Source organism: Nyctibius grandis, chromosome 2, assembly GCF_013368605.1.
Source record: "Nyctibius grandis isolate bNycGra1 chromosome 2, bNycGra1.pri, whole genome shotgun sequence".
In the NCBI taxonomy this organism is placed as follows: Eukaryota; Metazoa; Chordata; class Aves; order Nyctibiiformes; family Nyctibiidae; genus Nyctibius; species Nyctibius grandis.
In genome coordinates, this window is record NC_090659.1 from 64,010,021 (window position 1) to 64,026,255 (window position 16,235).

Below are 16,235 nucleotides of genomic sequence, written 5' to 3' on the forward strand. Positions count from 1 at the left end.
ACTGATGAATCACAGACCTTAGAGACTTGAATCTACCAATATTTTTTTTGTCCTTTTATATCAGCATACTTTGATTTCTGCATACACATAAAACCAGTTTTTTAGAGAGATGCATCTGGTCTGTTTTGGAATATGGCACTGTTGGATGAAACAAGGGGAAATAAAAGCTAAGAAAAACCTAACAATAAAAACCAGCAGCAACACAGGTGAGGAAAAAAACCTGACAAAAACAGCAGCAGGAGAATTTACTGGAACTAAATAAATGGTAAATTTTTATCCTATTTTGTACCATATGTAATGGTTACCAGCAAATAAATATAAATGGAAACACTGGCACATAAAAATTATTGTCCTCCACTCATTTTATTTTAGGCAATTACTGGAAATACTGTACTCTGCTCCTGGGTTTGGACTTCAGACAACCATTCTGTTTACCTTCATTTAAAATCCGTACCTAATACTATGAAAAAAAAAAGTTCTTTTTGCCTTCAAAGGCACTTAAATAAATAGAATTTATTTTGTTCTTTGTGTAAGGATAGAGACAGATAAAGCTATTTTACACAAGTACTCTCTCTTTATACACACACACAGAGCAAGCACTATTATCAGAGTATGAATAGTCTAAGAGCACTTCTGAATCCTTCTGTATCCATACAGACACAGTATGCATGTGTATAGCTTGAAAAATATTTGTAGCACCTTCCAGCTCAAGAACAAGCCTCCCTAGTAATACAGGCAACAGCATTTATAATGCCATAAATGGTGTGTATTGCATAATATTTAATTGCCAGGTTCCTATCTTATAATGAAATGAAAAGACAGTTTGAGTTTCGGTTGCTTTTCTGTCTATCAGCAGAGCTCACTCCATCTTACTCTCTTGCCTTTCCTATCACAGATGAAATTTTTCTTCATTCATTCCTTTCCCTTTTTATTTCCCAAATTGTTTCTGAATTCTCATCCTACGTTTATTCTTGTTCTTTTCAATTTTTTCTTCCTTGACAATACTTTTAATAATCTATTTTTCTTTTTTTCTTTTGTTTTTTTCTGTGTCCTCCATCTTGCTCTCATCTGTGCCACAAAGCATCTACATTTCTCATATTCTACTGAAGGTAGACACACCAAGCTATGAATTACCTTAGTGAATTACCTTGTATAATCCTCTTCGCAGTTCTTCCAAAAAGAGGAGGATGTCACAGGATGTCTTCATTCTTAACCTCCTGCTTATCTCATTTTTGCAAGCTAATTTCGTACAAATATAGTTACTTTTATTTTAAGTCATACATTCAGTAAAGACATTTCGCAGGTCCACACAATTAAATGATTTTATAACAGCCTGTATCAATCTTTACCATTCTTGTATTCACTAAAATACATACCTGTACAAATCTCTTCTGTCTCATCATCTATGCATTCTCTGTCATCACATTCACAAAATTTACCATAGACCAGTCCATTTCCTTCTGAGTTTTCACATTTACACCTGCCACACTGACATGTGCCTGTAAACATTTAAGACAGTACTCAATGACTGCAGTTTATGGAATTTCATTAGTCCATCAGAGATGGTGCATATTTTATTTCTGAGAAGGCTGAAATGTAAAGATGAACCGGCCAAAGACAGACACAGGAACAATCCATATCAACAAAAACCTAATCTTGGCTGTAAATAGATAGAACATTCAAGTGGTTCATTTTTAATAGGGAGCACCATGTTCTCCTAAATAAATTCACTCCTAGAGTTGTCTGTCTGACTTCATACAACTGAGGTATGAAGTCAGCTTTGGCAATTATATCTTCTGCCTACTGAAAGGAGAAAATGTAACTTAGTCATCTTCACAAGAATGAAGCCTGGTTTTGTTCAGTTCCACAGCAATGTTACGTGGTTACATGAGAGTAACAGGGCATGGCTACTGAGGACCTGAAAATATGCCTGCCTAAGTTCACAAAGTTCCTGTGCACTCTAGTCTCTAGTCCCTTTTCTACAGCTATCATCTGAGGATTAAGATTCTATAAGTATAACTTTGAAGAAAAAGCCAGGAATCAAAGGAAGGAAACATTGGTTGGAACATCTGCATGAAGAACTTATGATCAGATGTCAGGAAAAAGGACTCAAGCTAGAAAGCAATTACCACAGCAATACATTAATTATACAACAGACATGCTAATTGCAGAGAAATACATTCACAGCATTATTAAACAAACCATAAGTATCATAATAGCATATCAACAATTTTACTGCAAAGTGCATGTTTTTCCAGTGGTATTGATGTCCACATTACAATTTATTTCATTCATTTGAAGAATTGTAGGAACCTCTATAATAATATCTTGTTATTTCAGGTCTTTGACCCAATCTAACTTTAAGTTTTTAGGGCTCATTTTAATTCAGTTTGTGTGGTGATGTCTCAGAAAAAACGAGATCTTGCAAGAACGTTAAGAGCTATAATAAAGACACTTGCTGATTTGTCACAAATGAGATGGGTTTTATCCATGTCAGATCAGCGAGTGGTTTGAGAACACAGGTCTGCCTGAGATTCTCCCTCAATGTAAGCACCCCCAGGACTCACAAATGCTTTGGAAGTGTAGAGGTGGTTTTTCTCAAAACATAAACCACAACAGAAAACTTTCTGACATAAGGAAAAGCCAGAGCACTCAGGCAATGGAAAGAATGGAAATGGGTTAGGAAACAGGTCTCTCTTCTGTCACCTCTGGTCTGGTCGCACAATTGCTTCTTGGTCTTTTGAGTAGGGTTGCCCCCTCACCTCAGTGGCTGCCTCTCTCCATGACTCACCCTCCCAAACCGAAGAAGTTTGTTTTGTTGCTCCCAGGGAAGCAAGAATCCCTCCTTTTCTTTCAGAGAGTCTACCTGACTTGGAGTGCAGTTGCCAGGGCAAAGCAAACAACTGCCTTCTCCTCCTCCTGAATATTTTCTAGTTTGGAACATAATGCATGAAAACATATAACAGCCATACATAAAACATATTAAGGAGTTATACAGTTAAAAAAGCAAAAATACTATAAAATCACATTAGAAAAAAAAGTATTAACATGCCAGTCATATAAGACACCCCTTTCCCTACCTCTATCACCTCTATTAAAATTGTAAGGGTAAGGACTTTGTGCAATACCATGTTAACTGGGGCCTTGTGGTCAATGGGCTTGCGCAAGCTGTTTCAGCATCACTATGCCAGCAAATATAGATTAAAAAAAGAAAGAACTTAATTCACAAGACTTATACTCCTCACACTGCATCCATACATATTTTAGAAAACATCATTATTGACACAAAATAAATCCTCCAAAATATAATTTTTATACTGATATTACACAACTAGTTTGCAGAAACCATTTTACATTTCACCATTACAAGTATAATACAAATTTTGCTAAGCATAATATTAATCCAAAGAGCAGAAGAATGGCACTCTGTGACACACATGGCCAGTCTAAAAAAGTAAACTTTAAAAATGTTTGCAAGAGCTAATGTAATAAAATAATAATAATACAACTGATAATAAAAGTAACTTAAAGAACTAGAATTATTTGCTACAATTACTTGGAAAATAAATGCAAATAAAAATTCTTACTGTCTTGTTTACAGAGAGTTCCCAAACAGGAAAAAAGATAAAATGGTAAATTGATTCATAAAATGAGCATCTAAAGAGGTCACACAAACTGTGTCCTAAAAGTGTCCATTCCTTCTCATTGACCAGAAATGGAAATTGCCCACATAGAGAATCTCAGCTTACGTAGGATGTCTTAGCTGCTCTGACAAATGATTAGGAACAGTTGAGTCAGAAAAGTTAAATTTTAGGTGGATCTTGATTAATTCATGAAAAGAATTACAATAAATGGTCAGCTGTGTGACAGCAGAGGACTGTTTTTGCACAACTCATCTTTTATTGGCAATTAAAAAACAGAGCACAGAACCAAAAGGCTATGTTGGTAATAGATCGAAAGGCAATCCCATCAAGACAAAATATGTATGGCTACAGCCTATCAAAGTTACCCCAAACTCCCTAGCCAGTCTCTTTGGAATTCCTGCCCTGTTTAATACCAGCAAAACCGAAAGCATTTATCCTTCTCCTGATCTCACAAACACTCCCTTCTTAGCCACTTTTAGTGGTTGTTCAGCTACATTGGTTTTTGTGTGAAGACTCAGTGATAGACAGACTGGGGCCACTTCTAGCCAAGGAAAGAAAGAGAAAAAAGGTCTTAACAATCTTGTTTACATACTTCAACTGATCACAATGAACTATGCTTACTTTTCAGAGTCAGTTTCTCATTTAGGTGTTCCTCATTTGTTAGACACTCATGAGTTTCATATAATCTATATTGTTGTCATAAATGAAATGTATCATTTACTCACTATGCTGTATGCTTAACATTTTACGTTAAATTGGTTCCACATCTTGTTGTGAGAGCCTAGCTTCTCTGTAGTAAGTCCCACAAATCCTTTGGGTTCTTTGCTCATGTCAGCAACTACCCTGGGAGAAATTTAGTTGTACGAAAATATAAGGATCCAGACAGAAATTAAAGGCCAGGAACAGTGACCAGAGTGGGGTTCTTGAAACATTCTCTCACTCAGAGATCAATTTAATGGAAAAACTGAACGGCAGTTTCTGGCCTCAAACCTTGACTGGTAGCAAAGGCCCTTCAAAATTTTACCATTCTGCAGCGAAGTCTTCTAAAAAGTTGTTTCTTTTTCCTCTAATTTTTTTAAGGAAAGGATTTCCTGTTTAAGTTAGGATAAGTTATAAAATTGAAGAATTAGAGAAAAAAGTTACCAAATCAGAAAAGTGAAGATGGAAGTACTCCATTAAAATGATTCAGCAGATCTTCCACAGCTGTTTTTAATAATCATTGTTACAGCTCAAAACTGTCTCAAAAAATTGTATAGCTTACAAATGTCCTGGAAAAATATTTGCAAATGCCTTTTCTGCATGCAATAAACACAAACACAAAAAAATGATGTCACTTTCTGTGACATGCCATTACCATAAGCTTTTGATGGGCAAAATACATGACACAGCTGCAGTTTCAGCAACCTAAAATAGCTATGGATAAACTAGAGTATTAAAGTAGGCATTCTGAATCAGTGCACATCATACACACAGGAATAAGCCTATAGGAAAATTAAGCATTTTAGTATACATACAGTTTCTCAGTCTCTTGAAACATGCTCTACAAAATTCCTAATTAGAAAAGAAATTACAGTGATTCTCAAGAGAACACAGGGAAAACATAAAGCCATCAAAAGCAACAAAAGACATCTTACCTGCACCAGAACAGATGATATCTTGAGAATTCTTGCACATTTCATTGCTTTTCTTCCGCGTAAGATTGCAAGTAGTTGGATACTGACAAGCTTCACCATACCAGCCTTCATCACATTTGCACTTCCCACAGTCACACTTCCCATGGCCTAGCAATGGAAGGAAAGAGTGTGTCAAGTCCTTTTTTTTTTTTCGTTCAGAAAGCGATATTTTCTAATCCAGCTTTTAAAATAGATTCCATCAATTATAGTTTTAAATGAACATGATTAACAGATTCACTTAATGTAGTTCATATGCAATTAAAAATAGAAATGAATAAATATGATCTTAAATATGAGGAGACATCTGAAACCACCATGACTTTGAAATCTAATGTATGCAATTTTGATAAGTCTACATATGAATTCTTATTTTAAGAAGGAATACAGAACTAAAACATCCTGTATGAACAATGGGCTTTCTTATTACTTTCATCTTTTTCTCATTCTCGTATTTGTCTACTGTTAACTACTATTAACACAACAAAACTCCAAATGCAGAGATTCCATTAAACTCCTTGGCCAGCTGTAGGCAAAGAACAGCTAGAAACTGCAGCCTGAGGACAGAGGAGTAACTATTATGGTACAAACCCTGAAAAGGACCATGGAGAGGCCCAGCTACAGCAGCAAGCAGTAACTCCCTCATGCAGCAGCAGCAGCAGCTGCAGCTTCTACCTCTACTGAAGGATGCAAATCCTTCTTCCTGAAGCCTCTTCCGGCTACCAGTTCGATTTTTAAAATATATATTCTATTTTAAAATAAATACCATTTTAATGTATATCTGATTGACAGAAGAAGATTCCCTTCTAATCACAACATCTCAAAAATAGAATCTTATTGCAGTCTGTTTTAAATGCATCTGTTGCCTGCAGTTAGAATCAAGTGCCTGAAAATACAAGCCCAGTTTGCTGCCAACAAGAAGGAATTTAAATAACTATTGAAATAGAAAATTTTAAAGAGAAAGAGGAGTATCTTTGTTGCTCAATAAAATTTTGTCTGCCTTCCAAGATGGTTCTAAGACAAGATACAACTCAATAGCTGAAAAAAACATAGTTCAAAAACACGTGAGAGAACCATGTTAGTTCTTGTTTTAAAACAGGAGTTTCCACCTTAAAAATTTCTGAATAACTCTCTGTTGGTAAAGGATAAAGGGAAAAAAGTAGCATATAAAATATATAATAAAAACCTACTCTTGTGATTACTTTGCTTCACTGACAGGCGACAGCATAAGCCATTCTGGAAAATGGTGATAAGTCCTAGGGCACCTTAAAAAAACTAAAGACAAAACAACTATCTCCCTATATTTTCCTTCCTTTCAAGGATTACTTACCACAATGACTTTACATTTTCCATGTTAGGCCCTTTTGTGATTTAACAGTTTGATGTCTGCTGGTGGATAAAAGATGCTGTGATAAAAGGAGGACTGATTTTCCTGTTCCCATGTCTAAATGACAGAGTAAGGCAGAAGCCACTGCTGGTTAGTACTGATGGTCCAGCAGCACTAACCTCTCTGTTAGAGATGCACTAATCTAACATACGGTGCATAAAGGAAAAAAATAATGTCACTTAAAATTCATACAGCCCACTTAAAGAAAATTAATAAAAGACTTCCATGACAGTAGCTACACAGAGCAGTTTCTTGACTTTATTTAACAAGAAAATACAAAAAAAAATGAAATTAATGAAATTAAACTGAGAGAAACAATGGAAAAGCTCTTGCTTGCAACTGAAAGCAACTATAAAGAAGTTAACTAATACGAATTTGTAAGATTGTATTAACGATTTTCACCTTGACCACCCACTTAAAATATCGTAATTTTACCAGATGGATTTTTTTTTTTAATTGAAAAGCAATGGCAACATTCTGCCCAAAAATTTGAGTGAGAGGACTATATTGAAGCATGGAAGGCCATAAAAACTGCCTGCAATAGCTTGTATAACTCACTGTCTTCCCTGTCACATAGATGATGCAGTAGATCTGCAAGTCAGTTTGACATAGTAATTCTCTTCTTGCTTATTTCCCACATCCACATGTACCAATCTTACGGTCTTCCTCATGGCAAAAATAGTGATGTGATGAGCTATAAACCGAGCATGTAATACACTGTACGAAAATTAGAGAGGGTACAAAATGTTTCTAATTTTTTTCGGATCCCTTTCAGAAAGGTCTGTGTAGGATCCCTTTTGTTGTATATAAATTTCTGTGTTATTTAGAAAGCAAATAGTATTATGAAATAGTAAGTAAGGAGTAAATAGCACTATGAAAGCTGTGAGGTGATATTGTAACTTCCCAGAAAATAAATTCTACCAAGAAGGGGCAGACACAGGTATCTGAGGATGTGACACACAACAGAAGAAAAGTGAGCTACAAGACCTTATTAAATAGTTGGTCAAGAAAGCTATATCTCAGAGTAAGTGATGACACACTCATTCCACTTTTTAAAAAATGTCTGTAACATGAATAAATGCTAAACATAAGTAAATCAGAATTTCACTTTAAAAATCAGAAAATAAAGGAAATAACGAAGACTCAAGGAAGTGCTAAAATTCCTTTAAGAAAAAGACTGTGGCTGTGGGCTGTGAAAAACTTGCAGCTTCAAACATTTGGATAAACCTTTTATAACAAAGGGCTCCACTTCTAACTAGATGAGCAATCACCTCAGAGAGTATATCTGGAGTATGCAGAAAGCTTGTAGAGTGGAAAATTAAACTAATATGCAAGGAAAACTGTCAGATGTCAGAAAATCTATGGAGAAAGTGCGAACAGAAAATGTTAGGCAGGGTCAGATCTTGCAAAATTGCAAGTACTAAAATGTGTTTTCATCATCCAAATAAAAAGAAAACAGGAAAAAGTGTCTTCGCCAAGCAGCAAAAAGGAGTTAAGATTAAAGATAATTTACAGACTGTCCAAAACAAAATTAATATGGGGATGCTGACTACAGTAGCAAATGCAATGTGGCTAATGATACAGACTGTGGAAATGAAAATTACTCATCTAATATGAGAACAAAACAAAGACATAAAACTGTTTTTAAGGAAGTGTCTAGACCAGGAGGGCAAGACCCATAATCTTCACTCGAGAGTATTTAGAGTACTTGCACATGAAAGGCCAGTTTAGTAACAACGACTTTTAATGACTCTATCAGGCTGGCAATCTAATGTCTGAAAAATAAAAAAACTAACTTTTTTTTTGCTTTAAGAAAAAGAGACGTAAATGATCCAGGCAACATAAAAACAAGTGGCTCTGACCTCATGAGCTGTGCAAGGCTTTGAAACAAATTATGAAGCATCGCATAGCTAGAGACACTGAGGTAATGAAAAATGGAATATAATGAATAACAGCTTTATCCCAGAATAGACTATCATTATGCCAAATTAACCTGGCATCTCTCTTTATAAGATAACTGATATTTTAAGAAAAGTAACACAGGAAATATAGCTGATATGATCATATATATTGGATACAATGCCACTTAGCAAAAAAAAATTATTCTGGATAAGGTAGTCTAGAAATATAAAAGAATCACAACTTGATTTAAGGCAAGAAAACAACATTAGGACCAAAAGGGATATTACTGGGGTAGTAGAAGATTACTGGTGGTGTTTCAAAGGATGTTTTTGAACTAAATGTGTTTTACTGATGTTGATACAAAAATTCAGAGTATGCTAAAAACATTTACCAATTACACAACCCATAACCCCTCAGTACAAAGGTGAAGATGGAAAAATCATACAGAATGAACTGGACTGGCAGTCTGAAGGACTGAAGTAATAAAAGTGGATTAAAACTAGAAATACAAAGCACAGGGTCACATGCCAGGGACAAGGAAAGGATGCCACAAGCTAAGGCCTCCTCAGTTGAAAACAAGAGCCTGCATATATACTAATGTCAGCTGTGGAAAGATGGTGTGACTAAGTCTTTAGCTGAAAAGAGTCTGAGATGTACCCGTTGAAGATATATTAGTGGGGACAGAAAATGGTAGCAAACTTGCATTTGAAATACTACACTCAATGTATGTAAAATGTACATGAGTCCAGTTTATGCTGGAAAATTACCGTTACTCTAAACCTCAGAAGAATGAGACAAGTTTTCCAGGGAAAACACTTGTAGAGTTTTAGCCACTTGCAAAGTTGCAACAGGCTAGGAATTAAAACATCCCAGCTGAAAGATGGTAATTTAAACCGCAATCATTTGGCTCTGATAACATGCCTTTGCTCTTAGACTCTTAACAACTTCATTCTAAAAACGTTTTTCTACTACATGTTTGCATACCTATAGGTCCAAGAGCAAAGACACAAAGGTAAAATCTACAACAAAAAGTTCTGAATCCACATCTGAACTGTATGTACTCAAGGCACCAATTTGGAAGCCTTATTTCGCTGGGATTCATCTGTAATCCATCATGAGAGACAGGCACTTCTGCAGAGTGACTCAGGTCCTGTGTGGGCTGGAGAGTCCTCAGAGGTTGGCTGTCTTTCTTCAGTAAACTACTGGGAAGCATACAATGATTGAATAGGATACACAAACTTAACCGGTGGGACTTTGGAGTTTGGTGCATCACTAGACATGTATGCATGCAAATAAAGATTCGTTCGTTTATTTTCTTTTGCTTCACTTACCTATACCATAATCTATGTTAGGTTTTAAATGTCCTGACACATTCTGAATGAAAAAGAAGAAGGATCTCAGCTTACTTATAGGTTGAACTCCATCATTTTATGAAAACAATTATATTACATAATTATTAGGTAAACCAGAAACTGAATTTGAACATTGTTTCCATTTCTATGTGCCTTCAGAAATTCTGGCATTCAGGAGTGCTATTGCTGTTTCTGTGCCTCCCACTGAAAAAAGATTCTCTCTACCTTTGTACCAGTTTTGGTTCAGAGTTTTTTATTTCGTACTAATGTTCACCATGGCTGAAAGCTCTGCTGCATCCTAGTGGTTAAACTTTCCATAGGCAATGCAAACAGTCAAAACAAATTACTTGTTTTTTTACCTACCATGCTCTTGCCACCTAAGAACATGTGTGAATATATGCTTATCTATGTGTCGTGACTATCTTGTCTACTGAGTAATGGTGGGGCACAAAAATGCAGATTCCTTAGAACCACTTAGCAGAAAAGAAAAATAAGAAAAGACTGATCTTGAGGTTAAGACTTCGAATTGATCGAAAGGTTACTGGATTCAACTCTTGGATCTTTAATTGTCTGGATAACCTCTGGCACAGGACAACATCACCAGGGCTCCAAGAAATGAGCTTAAATTCTCTTCTTTTTAACGCTGATAATGATAATTAACTTTGTCATAGAAATTTTGGTAAGGACAAATTTCTTGGTGTTTGAGAGCTTTCAGATGTTACGTATGGTTAGAGATAGCTAGTTTAAAAACCAAACAAACAAAAACCCAATGAGGCAACATAGTATCTTTGAAATTTCATTCACCCTTTTTCTCAGTAAGATGAAAAGAGAACTTCCTGTCTAGGGAGAATTGTAAAACTATAATCATGTGCTTGCTTAACTGCAAGGACCAAGCTCTTAAATAAATCCTTGGTTCATTAAGCCAACACTATTGAAGATACTGCCTTTGGTAGAGTACCTATTTATGTGGTCATGCAGCATTAGTTATAGCACAGTAACTCTCACTACAAAAGAAGTTTCTTATTGGAGTACAAAGATACAGGCTGTTTGACCAGACATTCAAATACACTCTGATGTCCTATCTGTCACTTATTTTTAATAACTAAAGCCCAATCATTCTATATAAGAGCACAATTGAGGGCAGTTCTGATTTTAAAATTGTAATGGAATCAGTTTCCTACATACAGGTGAGATTTAGCATAAGGATTTCTGTCTATAGCATAAAGTCAGCCATAGAAGGAAATCAGCAGCTGGCATGATAATTGAATTGGGCTCATTATTATTCATTTTTAGCAACCACTGAGTGATTCATGAAGTGCTTTTCAAATCTAAAAACCACTTCATGAAATAGGTGAAGAAATATGAAGAACTTGTTGTTATGGATCCACTTTAAATTGGAATGTTAGATAGGAAGGATGATTGAGTTGTTAGGAGTTGAAAATTTTGGGAAAGTAAAGAATTAAAAAATTGTTCTGCACTTTCAGCCTAGATCAGCACAGTGAAGATGTTTTCATTAGCTCTTTCCAACTGGATGACTTTCTTTCCTGTAGCTAGTGAAGCAGGTTCTGCTACTTTACATCAATGTAAAACTAGCGAAAATATTTCACATAGGGTAAGATTAGCAAAATGGCCTATTCTATTTAGTTGCATTTGGGATTCTCAATAACTATACCTTCCATTCAGCTGAGGTATCTCTGAGTCTCTTTTTTCAGAATTGTTCGAGTTGGAATTTCTGAAAAACTTGTTGCAGTTTCTGAAAAAAAAAAGTTGGTATTTTTTTTTCCTATGTCAATATGTTTGAAATTAATCTCTCTTTAAGGTTGAGGTCTTGTTGTGCTACCTTCGATGAAACGCAGCCGTCTTCTAGACCTTTACAGTATACACTGGTGATTCCATCCCCACTGCAATTAGGTTCAGCAATGCTGAGGTTTTCACAAAAATACTGGCTCCTCCTTCACATCCCAATCACTTGTTTCTCTTCCTATGCTGACACTATAAGGCTAAACTATAGATTGGTTAAGGGGGCTGATTTGAATTTAAAAACTCAAAAAAAACCCAGGGGGAAATTTGAGGGGAGACAACTGCCTAATGATAGAGCATTTCAAGCCAATTTTGCCACTCAAGCCCCTTTATCATCAACCCACAGCCCTGATAAGAACTGCATCAGAGATTTTCAAAGTGACACAGTAAGCCCCAAGGACTTTATGGAGGAAAAAAACTAAACCTTTATCTACCTATTCTCAAAAGGCTATTAAAAATGCAAAAAACTTTGAACTTAGAAGTTCTTATGTTAAGCCAATTTCTCTATGTTTATTTAGGGTGTCCAGACATGCCAGCAGCCCAGAATAATGGATACAAACATTCAGGGCTGGCCTTTGGGCAGCGTGGGAGAGCACCTGAGTCACTGTGACAAGAGCACACAGCGTCTGTAACACAGTTTGTCTCTCAGCTCTCTAGTGATTGGATTTGCCCCACTCCTTTAAGACCATCTGAAATGGATTTTCAGAGTTAAAATAAAACATGGTGACAAATCATCTCAATTTAGTTATTACTGAATGCACTTTAACAACAAAGACATCATAAACAGTGTTAAATCGTAACTCCAACAGATGTACTAGAGAACGGATAAAAAGAAATCAAATTACTGTATATACTTCTTAAGAAAAAGCCCTCTAGTAGATAAAGCAAAAAAAAAAAAAGTCCTATTGCACTTGTGCTATGTGTTGCAGGGATTGCTTAGCACAATGTTTTAGTAAACAAATATTCAACAGTGTTTTAAAAGAAGAAAAACAATCAGAACCCACATTACAATATAAAAAATATGCCAGAGGTGGGTGTGAGGGCATAACTACTGAGGTTATTTAATTTTCAGGTTATAAATCAACTAGCTATAATAGATATTTCTATTATACACACACTGCAATATTATTTCCAGCAATACCCTCTTTGTTCCAGGTTGACATAAGGAACTTAATACTTTGGTGTGTTCTCCATCACTTGAGTCAATGTGAATACTGCAGTTTTAAAATCTTCTACCCATATCCCAATACAAGTTGTGCAAACAAGTTGATTTTGAAGTACTATTGCTAAATTAGGAGATAAAAAGTGTTAGTATTTGCAGAAGAATATTTTAAGAAAGCATTTAAGGTTCGTATCAGCAGCATACATGATCTGTAAGTAATGTGCTCTCATTAGACAAAAACTGTTATTTATTACAGTAATAGAAATGAGAAACTATTGATCAGATCAAACATTATTTTAAAATCAGTATCTTCACAAATTGAAATAGACTAGAAAACTAAACTGGAATTTAAAAAAAAAATTAAATCAAAACATTGCCCCCCAGAGGGTATTTTAGACATTAAAATTAAATAAACAATATCAACAGAAAAGTGTTTCTAGAAGATAAAAACATCAGAGTGTTTAAAGAATTCAAACTTTTACTTAACTTCTTTAAGACTGAAAAAAGAAGAAAAAAAAAAAAAGATAATATTCTCCCCTACCGAGACTACAGTTATCTTTCGCTGTCCAAAGAGGTTATCATGCGTGATTTTACTTAGTCTTAAAGTATAAAACTACACTTACTGTCAATTGCAATTCCACGGCCAAGATTAGAATCTAAATTACAGTAATGCTTATAAAAGACTTTAATTGTATATGCTGGTCATAAGTTGTTTTTTAACATGTATTACCCTAATCCTGTATTTCAGAATGTCAGAACAACAGTTTCTGAAAGAGGCTAGGAAGGATTTTTACTCTTTTACATAGTCCATTACTAGGTTTAATTTTTTGAATATTTTCTCTCTCACTGTTCCATTAAGTACTGAAGATCAGTCACAGCAAGAGACAGATCTAGGTGAGATCGTCTCGTGTGCTCTTAAAATTTCCCTGCACACAGCTCTGTGTGTGTCAGGTAATATGGTTACATGGCCCATTCTACATCTCCATCTACCTGCTTCTGCTTAAACCCCAAACTCAGCATTAAAAACCAAGTTTTCAGCAAATATGTATTAACACAGTATAATAGGGAGGATCTAATCCTACAGTGCTTAATGGGGATGTTTAGTTAATCACAGACTTTAAAACCAGAACAGCCCACTGTGAGTGTCCAGACCTGTCTCTTTTTTCCCTTTTCCCTGTTCTGGTCAAAGAAGTTATTTTCATTTTAAATTACCTAAATTTCCACTTAGTCAATATTAAATTATGCATCTGCTAAAGCCTAACCTTGCTTTAGTTAATAGTCTCAGGTTGCACAAAATCATATAACATTTGGCAAGCTCAGTTATTGGGAACGCAAGCAATTTTACTACCATTTTACTGAATAATCTAGCTAATTGCATTCTTCACACTTTACATTTTACATCACAGTCTTTGAAATATTCATTGACATATGGCATCAATGATATATCCATTGGTATATGTCATGACTAGAGAAAGTCACAAAATAATAGAATCACAGACTGGCAGAGGTTGGAAGGCACCTCTGCAGGTCATCTAGTCCAACCTCCCTGCTCAAGCAGGGCCACTTAGAGCTGGTTTCCCAGGACCATGTCCAGGCAACTTTTGAATATCTCCAAGGATGGAGACTCCACAACCTCCTGGGTAACCTGTGCCAGTGCTCAGTCACTCTCACATTGAAAAAGTCTTTCCTGATGTTCAGAGGGAACCTCCTGTGTTTCAGTTTGTGTCCATAGTCTCTTGTCCCATCACCAGGCACCACCGAAAAGAGCCTGGCTCTGTCTTCTTGAACGGAGGTTCATGTATTTACATACATTGATGAGATCCCCCCGAGCCTTCTCTTTACGCCGACCAGTCCCAGGTCTCTCAGACTTTCCTCATAGGAGAGATTTTACAGTCCCTTCATCATCTTTGTGGCCCTTGGCTGGAGTCTCTCTGGTAGCTCCATATTTCTCACGTACTGGGGAGCCCATAAGTGAGCACAGTAAGTTAAAACACATTGAATTGGCTATTTAGTAAAACTAAAATATTTAAATAAAATTCTAATAATATAAAATTTTATTAAAAGTACACCACAAGGTTTTGAAAATGTTATTCTAGTTAGTGGGGAAAAGAGGGGATGACATGAATAAGAAACAAAACTGAAGAGAATAAAACATTTTCATTTCAGCTACTTGGTTTAAATGTACTATGTTCTATGTAGTTTTGTTAGATTGCTTGCAAAATTACAAACTCAAATACATTTTTTTTAATATCAAAATGTTTCAATAGACTTCAAAGGATTTTTTGGGGAGTTCATTTCATGGCAAATTCTGAAATCTTTTTTGGTTATTGTTTAAAAAAAATGTGGAAGACATGAAAATTTCCAAAATTCCTACTCCAATCTCAGTGTTTCCACCTGCAACACATGGCAAGGGTGATACATGTTTTTAGCACTTTTATGTACTGGACAGTGCTCTGACACCAAATTGTCTTTCATAGCTTGAGTCTTTTACTTGAAGAGTATATAAACCCTACACTTATATATGCAAAAAACTGTGTTTTATCACTGCATATGTGTAATTAGTAGAAATAAATTTGTGCTCAATGTATACATACACATACTTCAAGAATCAAAGACAATATGCATTTTTTCTCTACCTGTACTAAAAGGGTACAAAATTTAAGAACTCCCCCCCACCCCGATACTCCAGTTAGTGGAATTTCCTTTTCCCCCCTTATTTACCCCTCAAATTCCCTGTAAAGTGAACAGACTCAATTATAATAAAAATCAATTAAATATTGTGAATGATTAAAATGAAGGAAAGCAACACTCAGTTGGATCAGCTCCAGTTTGTTACCCCGGAGGTGGCACAAGCTGATATAATTTTAAATGTGATTCATGCTGTTTAGACAGATGATATAAATATCTCAGGGAGACAGAAATAAATTAGTTTTATCCATCAAAACAGTCTAGAGTCAAGGTTTCCATTAATAATTAAATGGTTCTGTGAAAGATTCCTTACTTATTTTTAAACAAATGGTTTCTCATTTTTTTGAAGAACAAAAATAATCAACTTTTAAGTAGGAAGATCTTTTAATAGGCAGAGCAAGTATTCTTTGGCTTCTCCAGAAGACCTCTTTTCCTTATGTTACTTTCCCAGTGTAGACTTTTGTACAGATACTTCACACATCAAACAAAATTATACCTGAGACATGAACAATTACTTTCCACGAAATAACTTGCAATAAAGGAAAAAAAAAAAAAAAGGAGCTTCACATATTTAGCTATGTAGACACTAAAACTTGTAGACACTCTAAAAACTACATCCTTGTGGGAAAG

General features: G+C 35.4%; 1 protein-coding gene across 1 annotated transcript in view; it reads right to left on the reverse strand.

Moving 5' to 3' along the window:
- Positions 1–16,235, reverse strand: part of ITGBL1 (integrin subunit beta like 1) — a 150,498-nt gene that overhangs the window by 83,531 nt on the left and 50,732 nt on the right. Inside the window, exons 3-4 of the mRNA XM_068425577.1 lie at positions 5,279–5,425; positions 1,377–1,499 (exon numbers count right to left, since the gene is read on the reverse strand). Of these exons, the coding sequence (XP_068281678.1) occupies positions 1,377–1,499; positions 5,279–5,425 (270 nt within the window). The remainder of the gene's footprint in view (positions 1–1,376; positions 1,500–5,278; positions 5,426–16,235) is intronic.